Source organism: Aphelocoma coerulescens (assembly GCF_041296385.1).
Source record: "Aphelocoma coerulescens isolate FSJ_1873_10779 chromosome Z unlocalized genomic scaffold, UR_Acoe_1.0 ChrZ, whole genome shotgun sequence".
NCBI classification, from domain to species: Eukaryota; Metazoa; Chordata; class Aves; order Passeriformes; family Corvidae; genus Aphelocoma; species Aphelocoma coerulescens.
The window spans coordinates 53,343,474-53,370,656 of record NW_027184085.1 but is presented as its reverse complement, the minus strand read 5'-3'; the positions used below and the strand labels follow the sequence as shown (position 1 = coordinate 53,370,656).

Here is a 27,183-nt window from a genome sequence, read left to right as displayed (position 1 = left end):
CCCACTGTCAGCAGCATGGGCACTGCCAGTGCTGTGGCTGCTGCTCAGGAGGACATGAGACCTCTCCACACTCTTATTCCCACAAAGCTGCTGCCAGGGAAAATTCCTGCTGCTGACAGGTCCCTGACCAAGGGACCCCAGAGGATCTGATGGCAGAGGAAAGAGGGCGAGGCTCCCTAAGCAAAGATTGTTCCCCAGCTTTAAGAGGTCTGTGGGACAAGGTGCTGCCAATCTTTGTGGGCAGTGGGAAAGGAGCCATGAGTTCTGCTCTTCACAGCTGTGTAGAAAACCAGTACCTCAACACACATCCATTTTATTTCCAGAATTGTTTGTTTTCAGTTCAGAAATTATAAACCCCTGTGAGAAGTCTAGAATGCCTTTTATATTTCCATGACCCAGAGATGAACTGTCCAAGAGGGTCCCAGCTTGCCTAAGAGCTGACACACGCACACAGCATTTAGGAAGTTGACAGAGTACAACTATTAGGAATACAAATCCTTCCCGTGGCAGCAATGGGAGTGGGTAAGGGTCCTGATGCCAGCAAAGGGTGCAGGTAACAGCAAGGGTCTCAGCTCCAGCCACTGGGGCAGAACAGGTACGTGTGTTCCAGGTGCAGCTACTGGGGAACTGAGGTGAGTAAAATGAGTGAGTCTTGGCACCCACACACAAAGCAGGATTGCAGGTCACAGCCCACATGCCTGGTGCTCCCTGCTGTGGACACAAGAGAGGTTGCATCTGCCCTGAACACCAGGGAAAAGTACTGGAGGCAGGGAGGTAACTCCTGAGCGAACTTCAAGGTGGGCTACCCGGTGAGAAGCAGGCCCTGGGTCCAGGCAGGGCCTGGATAGGCCTATGCTGCTACCTGGGGAATTCTACAGAAGTGGAGCGCCTGTTGGGAAGTGCCAGTGCACGCGTTTGCTCTTGAGCAGGAAGCAGGACCAGCTGGTGCGTGGGAATGAATAAAATAACTAAGGATATGGGGCAGGGTTATCACAGGAACAGAAGGGCTGTGTTGGTATTCTGGGGATCAGTGAATTCACGTGTGCTTTTGCAAACTTTAGTCCATCGTGACTGTGGGTAAGAAAAGGGACAGGGCTGGCTGTGCTCATGTTTTACAGGAGTTCTGGTAGTAATACATACAGGTACTGTGGCAGGCTGTGCCCCACCTGTGGCAGCCTGCTGTGTCCCTTGCACACCTGTGTCTCTTGCAAGTATGTGCTAGTAAAAATCAGTGAAGAGAGATATTTTTCTCTCTCCCAATAACGGTTTATGCTTTATCTATCTTTTCTTTCCTACGTGCTATTTACGATTTACCCAACCAACCACACTGCTTTTCCAGCCTTCGATGGAATCCTCTGCAGCCTCGGAGACAATGCCAAGATCCCGGTGGTGTCCCCGGTAGGCTCTGCCATTGCCTAGTGCAGCCCCTGGGTCAGGAAGCGGTTCTCCAGCGTCGCCGGGCGGCCACCCGCGCCCCTAGAGAACGAAGCCCCAGGTACGCACCACCACGGCAGCCACCACCTGCGGAACAAAGCGCGTTCCGCGCTGACAGCGGCACCCGCCGCGACTCCTCTCGCTTTTATTCTCCGGTCCTGCCGCCGCCCCCGAGATGCTCTCCGGTCCCGGGGAAGTACCGACACCCTCGCCGCTCCGCCGCCCGCCCCGCGGGCACGCAACAGGCGGCCGACCCGGCTACAGGCCCGGCGCCAGCAGCGCCATCCAGGCCCCGGCCCCTCCCCGGCCTCCGCCCCCCGGCATGGCGTCACTGCGCGGGACGCGGATGTGACGATGTCGGCGGCGCCAGGCTGCCGGTAGGGCCCGGCTGAGCTCCGCGCCCGCGGGGAGCCGTTCCCGTGGCAACGCCGCTGCCGATGGCGGACCCGTCCCGGCGCCTGGCGGAGGGCGCCCGCCGCCGCCGTCCGCCCGGGGAGGAGCGGCGGGAGCCTCCCGGCGCCGGGCGCTGCCGGACGCGCCACAGGCTGAAGGCGGCCGCGTCCCTGGCCCGCACGGGAAGCGAGGGCCCGGCAGCGGTGAGTGCGGGCCTGGGGGCGGGCGGGGCGCCGGTCCCCTCCGGGGCGCCGGTCCCCTCCGGGGCGCCGGTGTCCTCCGGGCGCTGGCTGGCGGCTCCCGAGGCGAGGGTGGCAGGTGGGGCACGGCGGGAGCGGGCGCGGGCGGCGCCGCAGGGGGCGGAGCGGTGGCGCGGGGCCGGGGCCCGCTCAGCCCCCGCGGGTTCGTGGGCAGTTCTGTGAGCCCGGGCTGCGCCCCTGGCACCCGAGCGCTGGTGCTGCCCCATCCCTGCTGCCGGCGCGGAAGGCCTGCTGCCAGGCCGGCTGCAAAACATGGGCTAATGGCTTTTGAAATAGCGTGGTAACTTATTTCTGCGTAATTGTAATGCCTTAGAGTAACGCCAAAACCTAAAATAATTTTTAAATAGATGGATTTTTTTTCTTGACCGTGTTTGACATCTGTCGTGATTTCATCCCAGCCAGCTGCCATTTTTCAGGCAGCCGCTCGCACACTCCCTGACCTGTGAGATCAGGGAGAAAAACGAAAGGGTAAAAGCTGAAAAACTCATCGGTTGAGATAAAGACAGTTAAACAGGGACGCCTAAAACCATGCCTGCAAGCAAAGCAAAACAAGGAATTCATCTCTGCTTCTGATGTTCAGTCATCTCCAGGAGAGCAGAACCCTGTCATGTATGACAGTGATTTGGGCAGACAAATATCCTCACTCCAAATGTCCCACCTCTCCTCCTTCTTGCCCCTATTGTATATATTGAGCATGATGTCATATGGTCTGGAATATCCCTTTGGTCACTTTGGGTTATCTGTCCCAGCTGTGTCTCCTCCCAACCTCCCAACTTACTTACCAGCGTGGGAGTACAAACAGCGGAAAAGGCCTTGGCTCTGGGTAAGCCCTACTCAGCAATAACAAAAACATCTCTGTATTATCAACCCTGTATTCAACACACATTCAAAACTCAGCCCAGACTAGTCACTGTGAAGAAAATTTACTATGTCAGGCAAAACCAGCACAACAACCTGACTAGATAAAAGGAGTGCGTACTTGAGGATGGGTGTGGGAGTAACATCTGGTTGTTTCTGCTTCAGTCTAAAAAAATACTTATTTTTGGCATGAACACGTCCCTGGAGATTGTCTAATCCAACCAGCTGTGTGTGGTCCAGCATGAATGCCCAGCAAAGAGGGGCAGAGTGTGCAGGAATAGAACAGGTCCAGCAGAACTTGGAAGGTGATAATATAGTCCGAGTGCAATTACTTTTGGCTGGTTTGTCTTAAAGCACAGAACTAACTGTTCTCATACTTTTTATGCATAAATGCTAGATTTTTTAAGCTATATTTTGGAGTATACCATGTAAGACATAAACGTACTGACTGCATGAAAGGAGTTATTTAAGAGTGGGGCAGAAGACAGGCCTGCCTGTTACCTTCATCTATGCTAGCATGACTCGAGTGCTGTGTAAAACTTGAAGCACTGAAGAGATCTAGATCTCACTGTGAGGAGAAGCCAAACAAAGTAGTTTGGTCATGCTGCCTTTTTGTTCAGCATTCTCTCAGAGCCTCTGCTGGGTTTTGCAACCTTAAAAGCAATTGTTACGGGTTTCTGTATCTAGACTGTAGGATTTTTGCGTCTCTGTGATACAAATCATCTTTTGTTTCTGTCTTCTAGAACATGACTTCAGATAAGGAGTTTGCGGAAGACAGCAATTTTTCGCCAAAAGCCAGCACCAGTAAGCTGCCGACAGATGCATCTCCCGACTCCAAATGCCCCATCTGCCTGGATAGATTTGACAATGTCGCATATCTAGATCGCTGCTTGCATAGGTTCTGCTTCCGCTGTGTCCAAGAATGGTCAAAAAACAAAGCAGAATGTCCCCTCTGCAAGCAACCCTTTTTTTCCATTTTCCATACAATTCGTGCTGAAGATGACTTTAAGGAGTACATACTCAGCCCCTTAGAGACCAGCTCTTTTGCCAGCCCTGATGGCCGGAGGTTTCGTTACCGTACTACCTTAACAAGGGAACGCCGCACACGCAGTTCCCCTTCCCGAAGGATGCTGTCCCCTCCAGATAATGGGATGTTGTTTGAAGGCTTGTCAAGTGAACCAGCGCGACACAGGCACAGAGAGATTCAGCAGATGATCAGGAGGCTGGCCTCAAGGAGAAAGGCTAGCGCAGAGGGCAGATCTCTGAGGCAGATCCAGGAGGAGGACATGATCAACTTCCGCAGGGCTCTGTACCGCACTGGTGTGCGCATCCGCAGCATTCAGGATGGTGGCCGATACCGAGACATTTCGGCAGAGTTCTTCCGCCGCAACCCTGCTTGCCTTCACCGCTTGGTTCCATGGTTGAAGCGAGAACTTACAGTCCTGTTTGGTGCCCATGGATCTTTGATCAATATTGTACAGCACATTGTCATGAGTAATGTAACTAGATACGATCTGGAAAGTCAGGCCTTTGCTGATGATTTAAAGCCATTTTTGCTGAACCGGACAGAACACTTCCTGCATGAATTCATCAGTTTTGCTCGTTGTCCTTTTAACTTAGAAGCATATGATCAACATGCCAATTATGACTGTCCTGCACCATCATATGAGGAAGGAAGCCACTCGGACTCATCAATTATTACAATATCTCCAGATGTGGCATACTCACAAGGGCCAGATAATAGTTTGTCTGTACCTGGTCTTGGCCAGGCCCCCTGGGATGATGAAACTCCAGGCCCTTCCTATTCCATTTCAGAAGAGGTTCGTGCAACCATAGCTTCTCCTCTGGAGTCATCAGAAAGTTCTGATGAGGACTCTGCTACAGGGAGTCGAAGAACCAAATTGCAGACTGAGTTACAGGCTAATGTTGACTCAAACGACAGTGGCTCTTCCTCAGACAATTGTGTCATTGTTGGGTATGTTAAGCCGTTAGCTGAGAGGACACCAGAAGTGGTTGAGCTGTCCTCTGACTCTGAAGAGTCCATCAGGGAAGAGAAAAGGGAAGATGTGAAGAAACAGCGACCAGTCCAGTGTCACAGCTGGAGTGACAGTGAACCAAGCAGGAGCTTCTCACCACATTCCCCAACATATAGGGAGGATGTAGGAAGCTGTAGAAGCTGTTTATCTCCTGCAGTCGAGAAGATGGAATCAAAAGAGGATGAGAAGAACAAATGTAAAAGAAAAGATCTGCGTCCACAGGACTTGAGTTGGAGCCCCTCTCCAGGGAGTGACACAGTATGCTCCCCTTGGAATCACAGACTGAGTAAAAAAGAAAAGTCTAGAAGCCCACAGTCCTGTTCATGGGAGAGTCGAGGCAGTCATGGCCATCGGTCTAGAAGGGAGCACCATAGCAAAAGCCAACTTAAAAGGAGACGATCGAGAAGCAGAGACAGTAGCAAACATAGGAGCAAAAGAAGCAGCAGAAGGTCCCGGGCTCATGACACCAGAGCCTCTCTGAAAAGCCAGAGGGGCTCTCTAAGTGGTGAGAGCACTCCATCCAGAGAAGTGAGCAGATCACGATCACGTAGCAAAGGCCACAGTAAAAGGAGATCAAGAAGTAGAGACAGTGATCGCTATTACGTAAGAGACAGTTATCAAAGTAGACACCAGTGGGGTTCTGCTTTCTGTAGTCGAAAGGTGTTTGGAGACAGCTATGAATCCTCCAGCAGAAGGAGGACCCGGTCTAACACTCTTTACTCAAGGCAATCTACTAGTCCAGAATACAGGATACGATCGTTTATTGAGAGGACAGATCTGCACAGCCAGAGGGGACTCCATGAAAGACACTATTACTGCTATGAAAGATGCAGGTCAAGGAGTCGGTCAAGCAACAGATCAAGGACTCCTTCTGGAGGAACTGACAGAATGAAAAGTGAAAAGCCTGGTGGAAAAAGGAAGTACAAAACTCGCCACCTGGAGAATGCATTCATGGAGAGCACAAATCTAGAAAGAGAAAATGACTCCAAGAAAACTTCCTCAAAATTTGGTGACTGCTGCAAAAATGAAGATAGCCTGTCAGACAATCGAGCAAGCAGCGAGACAAAGCGTAAGAAAAGGAAGAAGAAAATGAGGAGTCCAAGTGTGGAGATTATCTATGAAGGAAAAGCAACAGACACAACAAGGCATCTTAAAAAGAAAAAGAAAAAGCATAAGAAGAAACACCGGAAACATTACATGAGTAACTCGGTACAATCTTCTCCGGTGGTGATTACGATTGATAGTGATAGTAGCAAGGAGCCGGAAAATACTGAATGGGACAGCAGTATTACATGGACAAGCACAACTCAGATAAATGAGAGGGAAAATGAGTCTCCATCTTCTTTTCTGAGGAGGATGGGATGTGAGGAAACTGGGGTAGACAAAAAGTATGGTATCCCTGCCACAAGGGAAAACTCAGATGGTGACGTTAGAAATGCTGATGTCAAACTTCAAGAAATAGCAGCTGATCAGAGTGTTACCACAGCGAATACCAGCAGTAACACCTCTCACACAGAAACTGTAACCAGTTATGTTCAGGAAGCACCAGCAGCGCCTTCCAGTCAACTGCCTTCCCCCAGGACTTCCTTAGTAGAGTGTCCAGAAAGAGAGCCATTGATACTAAGACTGCCAAAGAGACTTGTCAACAGATCCTCGTGGTTTGATTTCCCTGAAGAAAAAATGTAGTAGGCTTTCCATGGAACACTTGTTAAAATTGTGAATTTAACTATGTTTTTTTTCCCCTCAAGAACTAAAACATCTGATAGGATTTCTGTCTGTTAAAAAGTTGTTTAGGAAATGTATAAAACTTTTGAATGTGTATGCACTTTTAAGTCAAAGAAGATAGGATATTGCTAGTATGTAATTCTAGAAGTTTGTTAGAAGACTGTTTGGAAGTTTTAATTTCATAAAGCCATCCACAGAGTATTTCGAAGTTTTGTGGAAACCAAACAGAAATGGAGCCCAAAACAAAAGTCTAGAAATGCATTTTATGGGGATTGCTCTTCTTAGACAAGAGAAAAGTTGTTTAGTTCATAAAAAATTACTCAGTCTGAATTCCAGTATCATTTCAATCTCTTTGGTTTAAGCTGATCTCTGCTGAACAGTAGTCAGTGATTTCTACAGAGATTCTCAAAGGACTTTCAGTAATTTTAAGGTAAGCTATGTTGGAATCTGAATAAAGCAATAAGATTTTGTTGTTGTTGTTTGTTTAAATATATTTACATAGGTATTGTATGTTTTGCAAGTGGAGTTTTTTCTTTTGGTTTTGGGTGTCTTACCTATCCAGTCCATTGGATATTTGTGCAGTCAGGAGTACTCCAGGTTGGAAGGGTTGTCTGGAGATCATCTGGTAAAAGCCTTTAGTGAAAACAGGAACTTTGGTTGCATGGGATTTGTTCAGTTTTGAGTTTTCCCAAAAGCTGGGTGGCCCCTCTGTCCTACCCCTTCTAACATTGGAGTATTCCCTTGGGAAACATTTTTTTTTCAGATTTCTTATTTTTATTTCCCATTTTGGAGCCTGTGCATTCTGCCTTCCGTTCTTACAGCTTCAAGGAGAGCAAGGAGTATTTTCTTCATACCCTATGGCTGCATACTTGAAGACATCTTTCTTGCCTAGCCTTGGCAGTAAAACACTTCCTCCTTACCTCCTTGCAATAGCCAGCATTCACCCAGCTCAGCACATCCTGGATGTCCTGCTGCAGGTATGTGCAAGGCACAGGGCAGGGTTTTATTTTCCCGGTTTGGCCCTTCTCTGTGTGCACAGCAGTAGCTCTGAGGGTTGAATCAGGAGCCTTCTCTGTCTCTTCTGCATTACCTTCATGAGTGTGATGGGTTTGACCTTGGCTGGTTGCCTGCCAGATACTCACCAAGCTGCTCTGTTACTTTCCTTTCTCCACAGGATGGGGGAGAAAGTAAGATGGGAAAGCTGGGTTGAGGTAAGGACAAGGGAGAGTACTCTCATTAGCCAGATGGGGTTGGGGCAATTAGTGCCTTCTATTGCCAATGAAAAATTGAGTAGGGGAATAAGAAACAAGCACAAAACTAAAAGCAATTTCCCCTCTCTTCTCAATTTCACTCTTAGTACAGGCTCTTCTACCTCCTCCTCCCCAGCTGTGCAGAAGGATGGGGAATTGGGTATATTGCAGTCAGTCCATAAAATTCAGTCTTGCTGCTTCTTACTCCTTACACTGTTCCTCTGCTCCAACATGGGCCGTTTCTGCAGGTGTGCAGTACTTCTGGAACAGATTGCTCCAGCTGCCAGAAAACCAGCTCCTGTGCCTGCTCCTAAGCACAGGCTGCAGCTCCTGACAGGAGCCTGCTCCTGTGTGAGATCTCCATGGGCTGTAGCTTCCATCAGGGCATCTCTACCTTCTCCAAAGTGGGGCTTTTCTATGGGCTGCAGGTGGGTCTGTGCTCCACTGTGGTCATCCAAGGGCAGAAGGGGGCAGCTTGTCTCACCATGGTCTTCATCACCTGGAAGTGACCAGGCTGTGGAGAAGGGCTGCTCCTGCCCAGCTAGTCAGCATGGGTTGGCTGAGCCTGACACAGAGTCAGGAGCGATGACAGTCAGTCACCTCCACCCTTGCCCCTGAGAGCATCTCTGGGCTGCAGGGGTCAGGTTGGTCCCTACCTTGGGATTAGAAGGTTTCAGAGAGCACAAACGTCTGAAGGAGCCAGGGCACTGGCAGGCCCAGGGGCCACGTGATGTGAACCATAGTGGTGGTGTTGCCATGGTCCATTCTGGCTATTGGCTGCTAAGAGCTCTCTGGCATCTCCTAGCAATGAATGTGTCAGCTCTCTTTGTTCTGTATAGTCCCAGTGGCCTCTTCAAATTCTCCTTGGGATGAGCAGGGGCTTGGGGACTGGAGTGTCCCCGGCAGATGGCTCAGGGATTGCCGATGCAAGTGCCTTTGACTGGAAGCCCTGGTCTATTCCCAGAGCTGGGGTATCCTTGGCATTAGAGGGACTTGTCCTATGCCCGAAGTCCTGGGATGAAGGGAACAGGCTATTGAGGAGAGCAAAGGGCAAGGTGGAGGTGTCACACTAAATAGAAGGGAGAGGTTTGATGGTATAGCCCTTACAGTTGGCAATGATGTGGTTGGGAACCTCTGGGTGAGGATGAAGGGATGGAAAACAAACCAGATGTGGTGAGTTTCTTCTATCAGTTGTCCAGCCAGGATGCCAGTGGTGAGAAGTTAACTTGACAGGCAATTACGAAAAATCTCTGGATCAGCAACCTTTGTCCTTATGGCAGATTTCAGCTTCCTAGAGATCAGCTGGACATGCCATCCTGCTGTGGTGAGCAGATTTGAAAAATTCCTAAAGTTTGTGGGAGAGAACTTCTTATCACAAGTATGCAGAGAGAGAAGTAGGAAAGATGCCCTAGACTTGCTGATTGGTAATGGAGAATGCCTGGTGGGAGGTGGCATGGTCTTGGCCACAGCGATCATGAAATGGTTCAGCTTAAAAATGTCAGTGCAGTGGGAAAAAACAACTGCAGGGTTGCTACTCTATTTTGAGAGAGCAAACATTGCACCACCCAGGAGTCCCCTGGGAATCTGCTCTTGAGGGCTCAGGAGCTGCATGCTGCATGGAATCTGCTGCAAACACTGGAAAAGAGCACGGTGTCAGAAAACATTCTCAATACTTCAAAGAGACATTTACACTGTGGGAAACATTGTCTCGTTGTTTTTCATGACAGGCTTTACTAGGAAATTGTCATTAAAATGTGAAGGGTGTCTTAGGGCAGTGAGCACAACTGAGGAAGACAAGTGTGCCACAGGCAGCCATTGCTTTCCAGCCCTGCTTTGTGTAAACCAGCTCATCACTCCCGCTGCACCTACCTGCAGAGTGTGAGTGAGAAATGTGACTTGGTGTCAGCTGCTACTAAGAATTCTACTTGTGGTGAGGAGAAGGTGTTGTGGTCTAACCCCAGCTGGCAACTAACTAGCATGCAGCTGCTCACTCACGACACCCTGCCCCACTGGGATGGGGAGGAGAACTGGGAGGAAAAAGTGAAACTTGTTGGTTAAGAGGTTAATAATTGAAAAAAAGTAAAATATAATAGTAATAGTATTAGTAATAGTAATAAAGGAGAGAGAACCAAAGAAAAGTAAGTAATGTACAATGCGGTTGCTCACCACCTGCTGGCCAATGCCAAACCCAGATAGGCCCTCTTCTGGGTAACTCCCCCAGTTTATATACTCGTCTATTTTGTGGAATATCCCTTTGACCAGTTCAGGTCCCCTGTCCTGGCCGTGCTGCCCTCCACTTTTTTGTTCCCTTCCTTACTGGCAGAGCATGAGCCACTGAACAGTCCTTGACTCAGAGTAAGCACTCTTAGCAACAACCAAACCATCAGTTGTTATCAGCATTATTCTCATACTGAATCTGAAACAGTGCTGTACCTGCTTCTGAAGAAAATCAACTCTATCCCAGGCAAACCCAGGACTGAGCTGCATTAATCGGCTCAGGGTAGGCAATGAAATGCATCAAACCTCTCCCAGAGTTCCCCTGGCAAAATTTTGTAAGCTTAGACAAGACTTCACACAGGAGTGGTCTTGGATTTAGCAACTCACATGACCTTATCTGGGGTTGTTTCACTTTGCCTGGATATTCTGCCTGGTTTCCAGGTGCCTTTTGAGAAGAAGGTGTCTTATCTACCAGACCTTGTGTGTAAAGCCCTGGACTTGCCTGATGTGTTTCTTAAAGGGACTTAAGTTTTTTTATTCTCTGAGGCAGGCACCTGGGAGAAACACAACGTTCTCAGCTTTTACAGGCACACTTTAGAAAATAAGGTTACCTGGCAAATTTTAAAACATTCAGTCGAAATAAAGCATTTCATGAGGCATTGCCTTAGCAAACTCTAACCTGTCGAACTTTAAGTTTCCCAGATTTCAAGAAGAGGAAGTTAGAAAGGGGCAGGGTGTGTCTTTGTGCAACTTTTTATTTGCTTTGACTTCCTGGGACCCTCCCCTCTATTTGGGGCTTCCGGTGTGCCAGTGGTTGATAACCATTCTGGAGCTGGACTAGAGGCTCCAGGGAGGTGGGATGTGGAGAAGTGCATCATCCCAGTTTTTGCAGAGCTTGCCTTGCTACCCTGCCACACACACACACACACACACACTTCGGTTGTTTTGAGCACGTAAAGGTTTTCTCCAGTCTCTCACACTAGGGTAACTTGAAATCTCAGGAGAGACATGAGAGCAGATAAACCCCACAGAGTTTTCTTGCTCTACATGCAGGCAGAGCCTGTTCATGTAGGATTGGGACCTTGTTTGCAGTTCATCCTGTCAGAAATTCGAAATAACCCAGGATGCACTGCATGGGGCTCCTCCTTTGGTACCCACCTGCTGTGCTTCAAAAGAGTTTCTAGATTCATCACATTGTAGTGAAACTATGGGGATGAAGGATGTTTCTGTCTCCAAACTGGACCAGAATCCAAAAGGTGGCTGCAGAAAATGCTGCTGCTGCTGTCATGCATATCTATTGAACATTTTATTGGTAGATAAATCATCAGCAGTGTCACAGGTGCTTGGTGCCTCAGTTTTAAGAAGTTTCAAGTGTCAGTTTCCAGCAGGCTGGGGCTGTCTGCAGTTCAACTGGTTTCATGGCCTTTGCCATGCAGTGACAGAAGACCTGGAAATGTCCCAAGCCTAGCTAGGCAACCTGCTCATCTAGGTACATTGTTGCTGGTCTCCAAAAGAGGAACTAAATTAACTGAAGCAAATCTTTTGTGTTAGCAAGGGCTGATGGAATGTAGAGGAAAAGTCGCCTCCTAGAATGTTCTAGAATGCTGAGTCCTGAAGAATTTTTTCCCCAAGGTGTGGAGTGAACAACTGCGCATCTAAGTTAATCTTTAGTCCTGATGAATAACATGTGAACCAGTGTGTGTGGCAATAGTACTGTTTATCTTTTGAAAACTTGTAGCCCTTAGAGATCAGGCATCCATCCAGTATGCTATGCACAGAACAAATCACAACTAAATGAGAAGCTGCTGTCCAAGGCATTGAGATGAACATCAAGTGCATAGGGGAAAAGACATGCAGAACATAACTTTTTAAAAGATCATTCACCTGGTGAGTGTAGCTGGGGTGGTAACAGTTTAATCCTCAGCCAATTACATGAACCAGGTCACACAGCTCCTCCAAAACAGAGAGCTTTGAAGTCATAGTAGTTTCTTATCCATTAGCTGAAGAGTCAAAAATGGATGTATGTACAGGTATATGTGTGTGTATGCACACCTGCATGCATTATGTGTGTATGGGGAGAGAGGAGGAGAGAGTAGGGGGCAGAGCACGAGTAAGCTGACAGAGGCCTCTTGTACCCTGGGAGAGGAGAAAAGCAAAAGCAAATACTGTGCATCTCCTGCACACACTCCTATTTTTTATTTTTTTTTGATATATAAAAAAGACATGGAAGAAGGAGAAAAACCCAAAACAACAAACCACTGGATGGACTGGTATCCTGTGAGATTTATGAACTGCTAAATTTAGAAAAGTCATTTTACTCTTGCTGGTGTATTGCAGGCTCTTGTGCAAAAGTCAGTAAGAAAAAAAAATAAGTTACTTCCTCTGTGAGAGCATGTACAAGTAGCATAAAATAGGTTCAATTAATCTTTTCAACCACTGAATTTACTCTGGATAAACAAAGCATGTATCAAATTATATGTCCTAGAAAGGTAATCAGCCTTATAAAATGCTTCATAGTTCTGCTTTTCTCATTATTGTGTTGCAAATAGTTTTCTGAATGGAAAAACTGTTCAAGCAAAATGTTAAACAACATTCATTTGTCATTTTCCTGCACAGACCAGACCGCAGCCTGCTGGATCTCAAAATATGTAGTCATTATGTAGCTTGTATTGAACTGTTCATCTTATTTTGGTCTTCTTCCTCAGGTGACGTGATGACTAGGGCATGGATTAAGACTGGCAGGGAACCTGAGACGTTTATTCAAAGAAACGAGCTGGTTCCGTACACTTTCCAGAGCAAGTATTTCCTTATATGGTATTTTTCACTAAGCGACATTTCACTGACACATTGCCATGTCAGTAACACACTTTCTTAATGCTCTTATATGGGGGTGATCATGAGCCTTTCAGGTGTCTGTCAGTTTTGGGCAGGCTCCTCTCCGCAGGGCTCTGCCGTGTGGCATCTCCTCCCACCAAGGTCAGGCGGAGACCAGCTTCTCTGTGCTGGCGTGGCGTTCTGCAGGCATGTCTTACAGCCCACAGCTCAATTCCATCCTGTCTCTCCCCAGACTCAGGTGGTGTTCCTTTGTGATGGGTAATTTCCAGAACTCCTGCTTCAATTGGCACAGGTGAAAACGCTGCAGGAATCACACAGATGATTAAATACAAAGGATTATCACAAGCTAGTGATTGAGCTGTGTTCAGGTAACCTGTACAGGCAACCTCTACTGCTTTACCTGTAGCAAAAGATGTTTCTTCATGGGGACCACCTGTGTTCCAAACCACATCACCAAGAAGAACATCATCACAGAAGAAAACTGTAATCTCAGGCTGAAGCATTAATGAATAGAAACAGATCTTATCAATCTCTTTATATTGTTGATTTTTTTTCAAGAACGAGAAAGGAAATCTGTACATTTTTCATGCCAAGTTGATGCAGAAATAACTCAGTAAGGCTCTTTGACTTTTCTATGAAGTGGGTGTCATGATTTGACGCTGGCCCAATGCCGGGCAACCAGGAGAGCTGCTTGCTCACCCTACCCTGCCAGAGCCAGGCAGAGGAGGGAAAAGGAAAGAAAATTACAAATGCTTCATGAGCGAGATAAGGACTGGGAGAAACACTTCAAGGGTGAAACAGGCTCAACTTAACCTGTACAGTGCATTTATTACTAACAGAATCAGAGGAGGATAATGAGAAATAAAATAAGCCCTTAGAACACCTTCCTCCGCCCCTCAGCCCCTCCCTCCTTCCCACCGACAGCGCAGGGAGACAGGGCATGGGGGCTTGGTGAGTCCATCACCGAGATTTCCTTCCGCTGCTCCGGGACAGGAGTCTTCCCCTGTGAGGCCGTGGGTCCCTCCCACGGGAGACAGTTCTCCTGAACTTCCCTGGCGTGGGCCCGCTCTCAGGAGCAGCAGCCCCACCGCCCCTGCTGCAGCGTGAGCCCCTCCCACGGGCACACGGCCCTCCCGAACTGCTGCGCCGGGGCTCTCTCTTTCCACGGGGTGCAGCCCTCCAAGGACAGGCTGCTCCCGCCTGGAAGCAGGGCCCTCTGTCTCCACCGGGTCTCCCGCGGGATCACAGCCCCCTCCAGGCATCCACCCGCTCCGCCACGGGCACCTCCCCCAGGGGCTGCGGGTGGATCTCGGCATCCCCCGTGGATCCATGGGCTGCAGGGGCACAGCGGCTTCCCCATGGTCTGCACCACGGCCTGCAGAGGAACCTCGGCTCCGGCTCCTGGAGCACCTCCTGCCCCTCCTTCTCCTCTGACCCTGGTGTTGCCATGTTGTTTCCCTCACGTGTTCTCACCTCCTCCTCTTCTCTGGCTGGAATCCAAAATCTTGTGACTTTGCTTTGATTTTCTTCTTAAATATGTCATCACAGAGGTGTCACCAACCTCTCTCGTTGACCCAGTTTTGGCCAGCAGGCTCTGCCAGCCATGGTGGGAAGCTTCCAGCAGCTTCCTCACAGGAGGAATCTGTGTCCCCCCTGCTGCCTAAAACCAGGCCGTGCCAATCCAATACAGTGGGTCATAGTAAACAATTGGATTAAATGGTCCCTTCCAGGTCAAAAAAAAAAGGGGAGAATAAAAGGTGAATTAAAGAGTTCAGCTCCAAAACAGAACCTCATGTTGTTTAATGGCACAGTCTGTTGTGCAGGCATCTCAGTTTCAGAGTGTGAGATTAGTTACACTATCATCATTACACACTAGGTGCCGTTGCTCACTTTAAAATTAATGCATGAATTTCAGCATTCCAAAGTATGATTAAATAATACCAGTTTATTTTATTTTCATCCCAAATTTTCTACTGCTTTATGTGAGGTTTGCTATTTAATGCCAGATTTACAGGGCTGGTTGGTTAAACGAGATTACTGATTATCCTTGGGAATATTAATAATCCTTGTTTTAACATGCCAAAATTGCCAGAAGTTAGTTTCACTGTTGTTGTCTTTTTGCACAGGCCTACCGATTGCTCCAGAGCAGTAGTGGAAGACAGTACTGGTTTACAGTCAGAAAACAGCCTTCTGCAGCAAACAGCCAGCACCACAATGAAGATTGCCAAATTGCTGTCACAGAATACCCCTGCCATGTCCTGCAGGCCAAACAGGTGAATAATTTAATCTCCTACACAGCACTGAGCAGACATGTTGAAATAGTATGCAGCATATTATCTGTGCTGTAACCACAGCTGCCAAGAAATAATTTCTTGTAAAAATGCCTTGTTGTCACCAATTAGACATTATCATTATCAGTGCCAGTTTCATAGATATTTCCTTTAGCAATATTAATGTAGTTTAGAAAATGAAGGTTAGCCTGTACCTGTGCAGAACTACTCTGTAATAGCAAATCAGTTGTTCTGAGTCCTGCCATCTTTAGCATACTTGCTGGGCATACTTTCTACTTGCCCCATGTCCTCAGGCTGCTTGATTTCTAAGTTCAAAGAACCTATGTCTTGCATGGAGTGCACTTGAGTCAGGTGTGAATATATAGGCAAGTGGAGAAGTAGTGTTGAAGAATATATTTGGTGCAGGTAGCACAGTGTGCAAGCTGCAGGTTGAGCTCTCAAGGCAAGAGACCAGGCTCACTGACCCTTTCATAACAAAGGGCCTGGGGACCTGTGGCCCAGCCAGCGAGACACAACAGGAGCCAACGATTCCAGACTATCCCATGTGTCCTGTCCTACTGTAAAAGGGGAGTTGGGGAGGATTCTTTTTGATAGATTGGTCAGACAAAAATAAAGTGCAAATGCGACAACATTATATCTGTGAACTCTTTATTGATAAAGAAAGATAAATGCTCCTACTAAAAGGGGCTAGAAAAGAAAGCAAAGATAGAAAGAGAGAGACAGAGAAGGAAACAGAAGACAGGGATAGATTGTTGCCGCTGTACCCGGGGCACCCGGTTAGCATCAACTCGGGAGATGGAGCCTGTGTGCTGCAAGCAGCGATAAGCCTGTGCAGCTCTTGCGAGCGGCCGGGCGCGATTTCCGAGCGGCAGCGGCAGCGTGTCTCGGGTGTCGGTGAACCACGGCTGCGGGCTGGGGCTGCGGGCAGTGCGGGAAGCACGGCGGCGGCGATGGCTGCGGGCTGGGTGCAGGCAGCGTCTGCTCCATCAGGGAAACACCGGAGCACCAGGCTGTCACAGCCATGAGCTGCCTCGGGGAAGCGGCGGAGCAGGGCAGGACAGGTGCGGACAGGGAACCGTAGGGAGGGAAAGGCGAGGTGGGGGAGGAGGGCCAAGCTGACCCCCCGGGCAAGCCTGTCATGTTAGTGAGAAAAACTCAAGAGTTTAATGACAGCTATTGATGTGACTTAAGAGGGGCTTTGAGCCCCGCAAAGGTGGAAGTACTGAGGGTGCTGTCAGTTGTCCTGGGGCTTGGATGTAAGAACCAGTGGTACCCTCTGCACCATTAGAAGTACCAACACTTGTCTTCAGCTATGGAAGAGCACTCAGCAACTTTTGGTGTTCTCTGCAGAGTCTGGAAAGTACACTAGTCAGACAATTATTTTCCCTTTCTCTTTGTCTGCTTGGGCTGGGCTTTTGCCTGGCTTTGGGGTCCAGAAACAACGACAACAAAAAAAAGGCATGCAGAGAACCCTAAATCCTTCTGTTGCATCTTTTCATAGCATTTCATGACTTCTTGCTGTTGTATTTATTTTAAGTTTAAATATGCTTAGAATAGGATACTTCAAAGGCCATTTTCTTAGAATTGTGGAATTTCAGAGCATTTTTGGAAGTCATTTTCTTCACTTTAAGTATCTTGTGTGATGTTTGCACAGCACAAGATAAAAATGTCACCTCTATCCTCAAACTTCCTTCTGCTGGATGAACACAGACATAATTGCTTGACTATCTATATGCATCTTTTATTTCTATCTCCTTTTATTAAGTTTTTTCATGTTTCCTGGTTCCAGTACAGCCTCTGCATAACTAATCGATCCATCTTCATTAGGTTTCCATCTGATTAAATGATTGTCGCAATGTATAAATATGGTGTTTACTGGACAACAGTATTTTAAGAGGTATTGTGAACTTTTGATTTGTAATAACTTTTTTTTGTTATGACTCTGCTAATCTGTTTGGCTGCTTTTCTTGCAGGAAAACAAAAAACAGATCTGAGAGTTTTACCTGCAGTACAGTTCTGATCTTGCTTCAGTCTCTGGTTATTATTTGTGCAGTCAAGTATGTGGCTAGTGAATTCTGGAAAATTGGTTGTCTGGGATATTGTAGATGTCTTTCAAATACACTCTGTATGCTTTTGACTGTGCTGGTGGGGACATTGCCAGACCTTTTTAGAAGTATTTTGAGTTTTGGCTGCAGTGTTCATGGTCACAGACTAGTGTCTGGTGGATTTGGCATTTGATGGTGCTGAAGTCATGAGCAGAGCTAGCCAGAGGCTGGCTGGAAATTTTGTTTCCAGAAACTTCTTGCTAGCAATTCTGTTTCCTCGCAAGAAGTTTCCAAGTTTGGGGTTTCCATACATTTGAGCAAAATGGGGATTTTTTTTGCAGAGCCTGTGTCTGTCTGATCACTTCAGCTGTGCAGTGATACCTAAAGCACCTCTTCTTTTTGCTGAATGGATTTGTATCTAATTTGTATCTAAAACTAAAACTGGTTTTTTTTCCCCTAGGCTATCCAAGCCACCACTGGGAGTGTTTGGACAGTGCTTGAGAGCTTGTGCTGTGACTCTTGGGGTGTCCTCTGCAGGGCCAGGAGCTGGACTCGATGATCCTTGTGTGTCCCAACTCAGGATATTCTATGATTCTATGACGCCAAACCCACATCTCACAGCGCAGGAAACGAGAACAGTGATCTGATTTCTTGGCCAAGCCCTGACAGCCTGCTTTCAGGAGGAGAGGCTGGAAAACTGATTTTTAACAGTGACTCAGTGGCATCATCTTCAGCCCAGCCCCAACTCAAGCTACCAATCAACCTGTACTGAATCAGGAAGAAACCCGCATCCCAAATTTCCTGCATGCAAACAATTAAGTTAATTCCTCCTCTGAGGCCTTGTGTGCACGATAAGGCTATGGCTTTGCCTCTTCCCCCAAGACTGCGGCACTGCTTACATTACAGCGTTAACGAAATTTTAATTACTTTGAAAATGGTCTTTCTAGTTCTGATCACTCTTAAAAATGTAGCCAAGCAAGAGTATCATCTGTTGAAACAAAAGTCAGTCAGCCAGCCTTTGCTGCTCAGCTTTTGCTACCCAATCTGTTATGCCTGTCACAACAAGTTGTCAGACTGTCACAATAAATGGCACAAGTTTAGGATGTTGTTTTGTTTAGCCTTCGTATGAAGTACTTTGAAACACATTTTAGTAGAGGAGTATAATTAAAGTATAGCAAATGAATTCTGAAAGAGGGGAGTAAGTTACATAGTAGTTTAAAATCATTAGAATAGTATTTTCTATTATTTTTTGTTTACTAGGAGGGACTGTAAATTGCTGTAAATGGTTGTGAATACTGAGGAAATAAATGTTGATACGGAATGTATTTCCTGAAAGCAAACTAGGAATGTGAATATTTCATTTCCTTACTCAAATTACTTAATTGATAATTACTACTCTTAAGCAAGTTCAAATAGTGCAGCCTGCCAAATATTCACCCCATAAGAGGAAGAAAATCTGATGTCTGTTCCAAGAAATGAAAATGCCCAGCCACTGGTATATTTTTCATTAGGCATTGCTGTTCTGTCTGATTTTCCACAGAGATCGGACATTTTTCTTTTCCTTCTTTTTTTACATCCTGGAACAATCACTGGGCAGAGATGTAATTTTGGTTTCAGTTCTCACTCCTCTTACAGACACTGATGCATCTATGGCTCTTGAAAAGTTCTGTCACTATCTATCCAACTGTATGTGCCAACTGACTGTACTGCCATCCCTTGTGAATTTTGACTCACTTGGCAGTGTTAAAACCAAACACTTTTGAAACCATTCTGCTCTAAAACCACCTTCATATCCCAAGCCATCACTGTCAGCAGTGTGGGCCATTTTACATTCAGACCTATGACCTTGTTCAGCCTTGATCCCTCTTCATCTTGAATCATAGCTACCTCTTGTTCTAGTCAAATGCTTTCAGAGGGACCATCCTTTACCTTACTGTACTCAGAGAACTTCCCGTCCATGCCCTTGTGTTTCTCTGTCTTGGCTTTCTGCACATGTACATTTTTCTTTCACACAGGAGGTGAATGGCCTCTGATTTCCCATCCTTCTGACTGTGTCATTGTTAGTGTTTTGGCTAATTTCATTAGTTCCCATTTAATTATTTTCATTTGACTTACTCATGACCGTGTCTTTTCTTCCTACTGTACTTCTCCTACTGTACTTCCTGTTCTGTCTGGTACTCTACTAGCATGCTGTGGTGCCAGTTGCAGCACCCCTCTTTCTCTCTCTCCTTTTGTTCTTACTCAGTTTTCCATGTTAGTACACAAGCCCCTGAAATGTAGAGCTTTCGTTGCATTTCACTGAAAATTTGAATTTTCAAAGATGTGGGCAAGATTTTCAGCTCAGTGGCTAAAATACAGATTATCAGAATATCACTAGATTCTGACAGGGCCAAAAGTTTCTCAACATGCCCATCTCTGCAGGCTGGACAGAGAAAAGACCTGCCAGTATTCTGCAACTGGTATAACTAGAGAAGTATTCCTGGAGTGCAGAGTCACCTGACTCCTCTCCTGAAATACTTGTCTCACATGTGCGAGCTGGACTGCAATGCAGTGTGAGGGTAGAAAGCTTTTACCTTTAGGGCTTGGCATATTGAAGAAGTTACAAGAAATGATAAAATAACAGTATTTCATATTAAAAATGCTGTTGTTTATGCTAGACTTTTGTACATGTTTATATTGCATAACATTGACAAAGCAAGCAAAAATTATAGTGTTTTTCAAAATTAAAGAAGAAAGATCATGAATTATTTTTTGTGTAAGGAAGGGACAGGAACTGGATACACCATATAATATAGTTACCTTTTAAAATCAATGCAATTTAAAAAAAAATTATAAGTGAACTAATATTATCATTGTTCATGTATACCTACACAGAGATAAATATTCTAGCCAAACAATCGTATCACAAACAAAGATTTAAAATTCCCTTTGTTATTTTGTATTTTAGCAAAGAACAAACACAAGGACTGGACCAAGTAACCTATATACACACAGCACTGTTAAAATGCCTGCTCATGCCAGAGAGGTCACTGCTGTGGATGAGCCTTGCAGAGGCTGATCATTGGGTAAAATTTGTGAAAGTATCTCCTTACTGAACCAAGTCAGCCTGCATGGGTTAATGTACAGATCACTCTGTTCAGCACTGCTGTAAGCTTTAAAACTTGGGACAAAGGTTTCCAGGGGCTGTCTTTGTCTTGGTTAAACACCGGCCATCTCTCTGTACTGAGTCAAACAGCTGCAACATGACCTCTCAGTTATTTTGTTCAAGACCTTACAGGCCATATTGTGGTGTGTACCAAGAGAGATAGTGCTTATTGCAGAGGTCTTGTCCTCCTCACAGGGAAGAGTCAAGGCCAGCAGAAAAGACATATTATCCCCACTCTTTTGGTGATGTGGAATTGAAGGATGAAACTGAAGGATGAACTGAACCATGATGGTTAACCAAAGTCAGAGAGTACTGAGACACATCACACTGGTTCCTTGTCCAGGATCTGAACCAAAAGAGGTTTCCTTATGATTTCTCTCAAAGAGAAACAGCTTGGAAATGAGGGGCAGTAGAAACACTGAGATTCAATTTAGTAAAACTAATACACAAGGTAAAATTATTTCCACTAGCAATAGAGCGGTCAGTTTCATAGAACAGCAAGAGAAAAACATAGTTCATGGATAAAGGAATCTGAATAAATAGGTGAAGAATGAAGTTTATTAATTTAGGTACTCATGTGAGTTAAATCTAACTAACTTCCTCTGAAATAATGAGCTACAGGCAATGGCATTGCATCTTTAGGAGTGATGGGTTTCTAAAAAAATTAATTTTAAAGTATTTGGTTGAAAAACATTTGAATCATTTAATTGAATGTTCAGTAGAAAGGAAGAGAATGCCTCTTCAGGCCTGGTGTTTAGATTTCTGAAATCAGTGGACATGGTGCTATATAATTATTTTCATATTGCCTTAATTTCACAGTGGGGCAAGCAATGTGTGCTAGTTTGAAAACAAACCAGTGGGAGGCACCAAGTCAGAATAACAATTTAATGGAAATTAAATAAAAGGAAAAGAAAGTAAAAGAAAACACTGACAGAGTCAAGATACAACCTGAGTCCCTGTTAGGCAGAGTGGTGGTAGCAGTCCTCTGAAGTGGTGATCCTGTAGTAGAAGGGGTCTGCTCTTCCTCAGAAAGTCCAGTGGTGGCTGTGTAGCTCCTGTCCTCTGGAAATCCAGTGGACAGAGTGTCTCTGGTGTTCAGAGTCCCAGATTATATCCACGATGGGATGCTTGGTTCCTCCCTCTGGGTGGAGCATCTCACAATGGGGTAATGAGTAATGAGGCCAAGTGTTGATTAGGCTCATTAACAGAAGATAGTCCGGAGGGAGTTATCTCTGACTCATGCAGCAGGACAATGATGGGCCATTAACAGCAAGATAGTCTGGGGGGAGGAGGCAAGGAAACACTGCCCCACCTAATTTCCACAGCTTATGAGGATGGGAATAGAATACACCTCAACCCAGGACACAATGTGATCTGCAAGCTGACGAAGACCAGAGGGTGCCCTAGACCTCAACAGGCCAGCTATTTACCTCACATCAGTAGAGCAAGACCTTTTTACAAAATTGAAAATCTAACTAGTTCCCCATGTTAATAGTTACAGGCTTTGGATGCCCATAAAGACTGTTTTTGACACCTGATGTCTTTATGCAATTCCCATAGTATTTGTCAGACAGGCTTGCAGAATTGATCCACAATGCATCCCGTGTCATCTCTTTTACCCACCTACTACTGCTACTATCTTTACAGGGCTATATATTAGATTTTCAAATGGCACAGCCTTAGATAAGCAGCAATATTTCCCTTCCAAGGCAAGACACTGTTTATAGAAAGATGCAGATGTCCACAGAGGTCTGTGGCACTGCATTGTGTCAAGCAGTGTTCAGATCTTCGGAGAGCTTCTGTTGCTTCACATTTGCTAAATAGCTGGCTCCCATGAAGTCTCCTGTTTCCTTCTCCCATACTAGTTTTCTCACTTTTAAGTAGTATTTCCCCTACCTCATATATTCTTCCTACAATGAGCACTACCACATATGTAGGTAAGACAAGACAGAATAGCAATCTAAACATTTAGAGTAGCATTTTTTACGTTAAATGAAATTTAAGCTAAGAATATATATTTCCCTCCTGTGTTTTGGGTTTCTTTTTCCTGATCTCTGTTTTTGTCTGAGGTTGTTCATTTACAGACCTACAGCATTTCTGTGACTGGCCCCTCTGAGATCATCTAACTGATCCATCAAAGCGGGGTTGCTTGGAGCAGGTTTCCCAGGACCATAATCAGTCAGGATTTGCATATCTTCAGGAATGAAGTCTCCAGAGCCTTTCTGAGCTACCTTCTCAACTGTTTGACCACCCCCACAGCAAAAGCGGTTTTTTTATGTTTAAGTGGAATTCATTGTGATTCTATTTGTGCTGTTTACCTTCTCACTGGGTACCCCTGAGAAGAATCTTCCTTTGTCTCCTTTCCTTCCATCTGATTTATATACACCTGTGTAATCCTCCCCTCATACACACCCTCCCTTGCCTTCTCCAGATTGATCAATTGCAGCTCTCTGAGCCTTTCCTGACAGACAGGGTGTGCCGGTTTGGCCAAATTTAGAAATATATCCTCTGAGAGACGGCACAACCACCCCTCCCCCACCAGGTTCAGGGAAAAATAAATTTTCCTCAAAGGAAAGTGAAAGAGATAAAAACTATTTATTTAACAAACACGCAAGAAAAGGAAAATAATGCTAAATAATAAAATCTCTCGCTGTGGAGAAAAAAACCTGGGAAAGTGTTCGAGTCCTCCCTTTGGTCTCCTTGGAGCTGGGGCTTGGCCCAGGGCCAGGCCCTCTGTGCCCGGTGGAAAGTCCTCCCGATATGTTCTGAGGTTGAAAGCAGTCCAGTAGAAAAGGGAGAAAATCCAAAATTCCAGGGAAGAAAGAAGAATATTCAACTCTCAGTCTCTCTCCAGAGAAAAAGAAGCTGAACAACTGGCCAGAAAAACTGTCCTAGGAGCAGCCAGCTGGGTGCTTTCTCCCTCCCCTGACGCAGCTGGGAAAAAAATTGCTATCTGTGTATGACATTGAACAAGCTGCAAACTGCTTTGAAAAAGTTTTGCTCAGTTTTTGCTTCCTCCTCTCAGGCTCAGTTTAGAGGCACAGAAAGGCACAGAGTTAATTTCTGGGCATAGGGCAGCGATATGGGATACACATCATAAAGTCACCCCAAGACACAGGTGTAGTGGTTTGGTCTAAAATACTCATTACTGTTTATCTTCTATAAGATAAGAATTAGGAGAAATGCAAAGCAGGCACCAAACTTGAAAGAATATAAAGAACTTTATTAACAGACCTAAAAGAAGAAAAGAAAAAAAATTATACCACACCTTCAGAACTCTCCTCCTCCCCCCACCTCCCTTCTCCCACTGACAATGTAAAAAGACAACCCTTAAGATGTTCAGTCTGTTTACCACTTCCATAATAACCTTGTTCAGTCCATTTAGAAAGAGAAGTCTCTTCTTGCTCGTGCTATTGAAAACATTATCACGAGACAGCCGCCCACTTCCAAATATTGTTCAGTCCATTTAGGAAGAGGAGTCTCTCTGCTCGCATGTGAGTCCCTTCCCCCGACTTGCAGCTTTTCCCGCAACTGCTTTCGAGGGTCCACTCTTGAAGTTTTTTGGGGTACAGTTTTAAGGTTGAGCCATTCAGAAACCAAAAAAACAGAGGCCCTTCTTCCCTGGGAGCAAAGGGTCTTCCTCATCTTCATCGTTAAGACTATCTCTGGGAGCATCTCTAGGAACTGAGGTTTTCTCCTTTTCCGTTTGGAGCAAAAGTCCTCATCTGGTCCATCTCTCCCTGTCCAAACTTCTCATGAAATTACAGCTGCGGCAGCATCTGCCTATTGCTTACGAGTTGAACACTCCACCCCCCATATCTTCATGAAATTACAATGGGATACTCTGATATATCATAGCTTCACAACAGAATTTCAGCCTTAAGCATCTCCTCTCGCTCTCTTCCCTCAGGTTTTCAGCTCTTCACAGCAATAAAAGGGTTAATCTCACCTCGGCCTTGCAGGTTTGCAGCTGGAATGTTGAATTTTTCTTCTTGCAGTGGAAGGGGGGGAGAGCCAAGCCGCTCCGGCTGCCCACGGCAAGGCAGTGGGGGGGGGTTCCACAGCTGGAACAGGCCCATGGCTCCAGGCTGGCCATGGCCCGGCCCGGCCTGGCCCAAGCAGGGCCTGGCCGGGCCCACTGGCCCCTGCACGGGGCCCGCAGCCACCTGTGCCAGCGCCGGAAACGAGAGAGAGCTTGGGGGGGAGTTTGTCTATTCTTAAGTGTGGATCACAGAGGTGGTCACAACTTTAAGTGGCTTAAAGAATTGTCCATATTCAAACTGGCCAGCTGATAGGTTCTGTCAGGTCCCAGAGGAAGCTGTAAGCACCCCTTAGCAAGGACAACCCTTCCGGGACTATGCTTGCTAACCTATGACAACAGGGTAGCTCAGTTATTGCACAAGAATATACATAATTCTGAAGTTATATTAACTCAAAGCACATTAATTTAATTTTTCTTATTATAAATGGTGTGAAGGAGCACCAGCATAAGCCAAAGTCAGGTGAAAGAATGATAAGATAGCCTATCTGAATATCAATTCAGATTATTTTGGATTAAGATCCTTCCTCTGTTTAAATAAAACTGGTGCCATTTCTGAAATATGAATTGGTCTCAGTTTTCTTGGAAAATGGTTTTCTGTATTTTGTTGCCTCCCATCTATTTTTGTCTACTACAGCCCAGTGTTTGACATTTGTGTGATTTTAATCCTTTAATCATGGCTTCATTGTGACACTCTCAGAGACCTAGAGATGGGGGCTTCAATTCTTTGTTCTTCACGTGTTCCTTGCATAGCTGTGATAACTGAAAGGAAAATGCCATCACTGAGATTCACTTTTGTTTCACTTTACAAAGATGGAAATTACCAGCCAATCTTTTAAGAAGATAAAAATTAAGCCTTTTTCTCATTTTCTCTATGCATTGTTACAAAAACAGACTCAAGGACATAACACACACTCCAGTTTGCAGCTGCTGCCTAAATTTGCTCCAATTTTTTAATTTATTCTGGAGATTCCAGAGCTTACTTTTTTGACTATAAGGATACAAGCAATCCATGTTAGATTAAAATTGCCTCTCCATAACTAAGAGCTTATACCTCTAATGATTCCTATGTAAATGCAAATTAAATATCTTAAAGTGCAGACACTCTTACTCCTAGATACGCTCCATTCTGTTTGTAAGAGGGAGAGCTGATCTCAAGAAAAACTGCTCTTTAATCTTCTCTGAACTGGCCAGTGTGTCACAGTGTTTTTGTCTGGGCAGACTGATCATTAGCTTTCCAGTGCAATGAAATATTTTATGAATTGAGTGCAAAGGTTCCTTAAGCAGCAAAAGTCTGCAGTTCTGCCTCTCAGCAAGGAGGAATATTGTTTTCTCAAAGAGAATCTACTTAGTTGGTTTGTAGGGAGTGGGAGGCAGTTGTAGGGAGTGGGAGGCAGTTGTGGTATTTGGCACACTTCAGCACTGATCCCCCAGAGCTTCAAGAAAATAATTTCAAAGGGCATTGCATGTCATCAGATGGCCAGTGGAAAAAGAGAGAATCCCAGCAGCAACATAACAGTTCTCCTATTGGTGTTGTGAGGCAGATGGAGAAAAGGAGAGAAATGAAAATTTGGCAGTTTGAACAATACAAGTTTATAAAGGCAAAACCAAAAAATTGCCATTATCAGCACTCCCATTAAACCCTGCATTGCTCTTGAAAGTTTAAACCACAGCTGATGACCCAAAGAAGAAGCTTAATAGTTGATGAAATCCTTCATTCCAAATTACTTCATACCCCACATTACATTGAGAGATAGAGGATCTCTCTCTTTATGTGAAAGGGAGATACCATATGCCAAATGCTCATTATATGAGCAGTGGAGCAGAGCAAGACATCTAGCAGATATTAACAACTCTATTTTCTTCTTTTCCTAAATGGCAGTGGTAAACTTATTAAAAGTGAATTATTAGCGTGTTTATGGAAAGCCAGGTATTTTTGAAGTGTGTCAGACTGCACATTAGGAAATCTGGAAACATTGAAAATGTTTACTAGTGAGTCTTAAAATTCTAGCAAAGTTAACAAACCTTTCAGTGAAATCTGTCCTCTGTTCAGTGATGGCAAGGGGAATTTCTTAATCAGAATAATCAGTGGCTTAGCAGACTCTAATGGATAAATCTAGCTTCACAGGGATCTGTAAGACAACCAGGGTCCTAATCATTTCCTAACAACTGACAGTCTCTTATTAATATTGGTTTCCTCTCTAAATTCCCCTTGAAATTCATAGGTGGGTTTGGAAAAAATTGCTGAATTTTTTCTGCAAAATACAAAGAATTTTGACAAACTTCCCTAAAGTGTGAGGACTAGGAAGGTGCTACGATTTTTAAGGTTTCTAAAGTTAGTAGTAAAAACGTATGTTAGTAATTGTATTTTTATTGTTTATAAAATATACTACCTTTTTTTCCATACTATTATTTTGAACATATTTTGCTGGTAAGCAATGACAAAGGACCATTACTAGCAGGAGCTTTATGTTTCTTTACATTTCCATACTTGACAAACAACGTGAATATTATCTTTTATGTGATTCACTTGGAGGGACATGAGTTTTCTATTTGTCAAACAGAAAATTTGTGAAACATTGTGTAATGGATGTACACAGTGTGTCCTTCCCACCCACCCCCAGGTAATCAGTGTGCTAAATCTGTGCATGTAGA

The 27,183-nt window shown here is 45.4% G+C and overlaps 1 protein-coding gene across 5 annotated transcripts; it reads left to right on the top strand.

Annotated features, from left to right (window-relative positions):
- Positions 1 to 1,804: 1,804 nt before the first annotated feature.
- On the top strand, positions 1,805 to 18,444 carry TOPORS (TOP1 binding arginine/serine rich protein, E3 ubiquitin ligase). 5 transcript variants are annotated; one of them, XR_011147759.1, is made up of 4 exons: positions 1,805 to 2,030; positions 3,689 to 7,136; positions 15,135 to 15,281; positions 17,805 to 18,444. XR_011147759.1 is itself a non-coding variant. In XM_069001949.1 (2 exons), the coding sequence occupies exons 1-2, from the start codon at positions 1,872 to 1,874 to the stop codon at positions 6,665 to 6,667; spliced, it is 3,138 nt and encodes a 1,045-aa protein (XP_068858050.1). In that variant the 5' UTR covers positions 1,805 to 1,871; the 3' UTR covers positions 6,668 to 7,195. The 5 variants fall into 5 exon arrangements, 2 of the variants coding, with proteins under 2 accessions (XP_068858050.1, XP_068858052.1); XR_011147760.1 differs by lacking the exons at positions 15,135 to 15,281; positions 17,805 to 18,444 and adding exons at positions 7,528 to 7,683; positions 12,879 to 13,336; XR_011147761.1 differs by lacking the exons at positions 15,135 to 15,281; positions 17,805 to 18,444 and adding an exon at positions 12,879 to 13,336.
- Positions 18,445 to 27,183: the final 8,739 nt, after the last annotated feature.

Bases quoted from the DNA above. Each gene is read 5' to 3' on its own strand.
- TOPORS (XM_069001949.1), top strand. From the start codon at position 1,872: ATGGCGGACCCGTCCCGGCGCCTGGCGGAGGGCGCCCGCCGCCGCCGT. The intron at 2,031-3,688 runs GTGAGTGCGGGC...TCTGTCTTCTAG, and splicing joins GAAGCGAGGGCCCGGCAGCG to AACATGACTTCAGATAAGGA.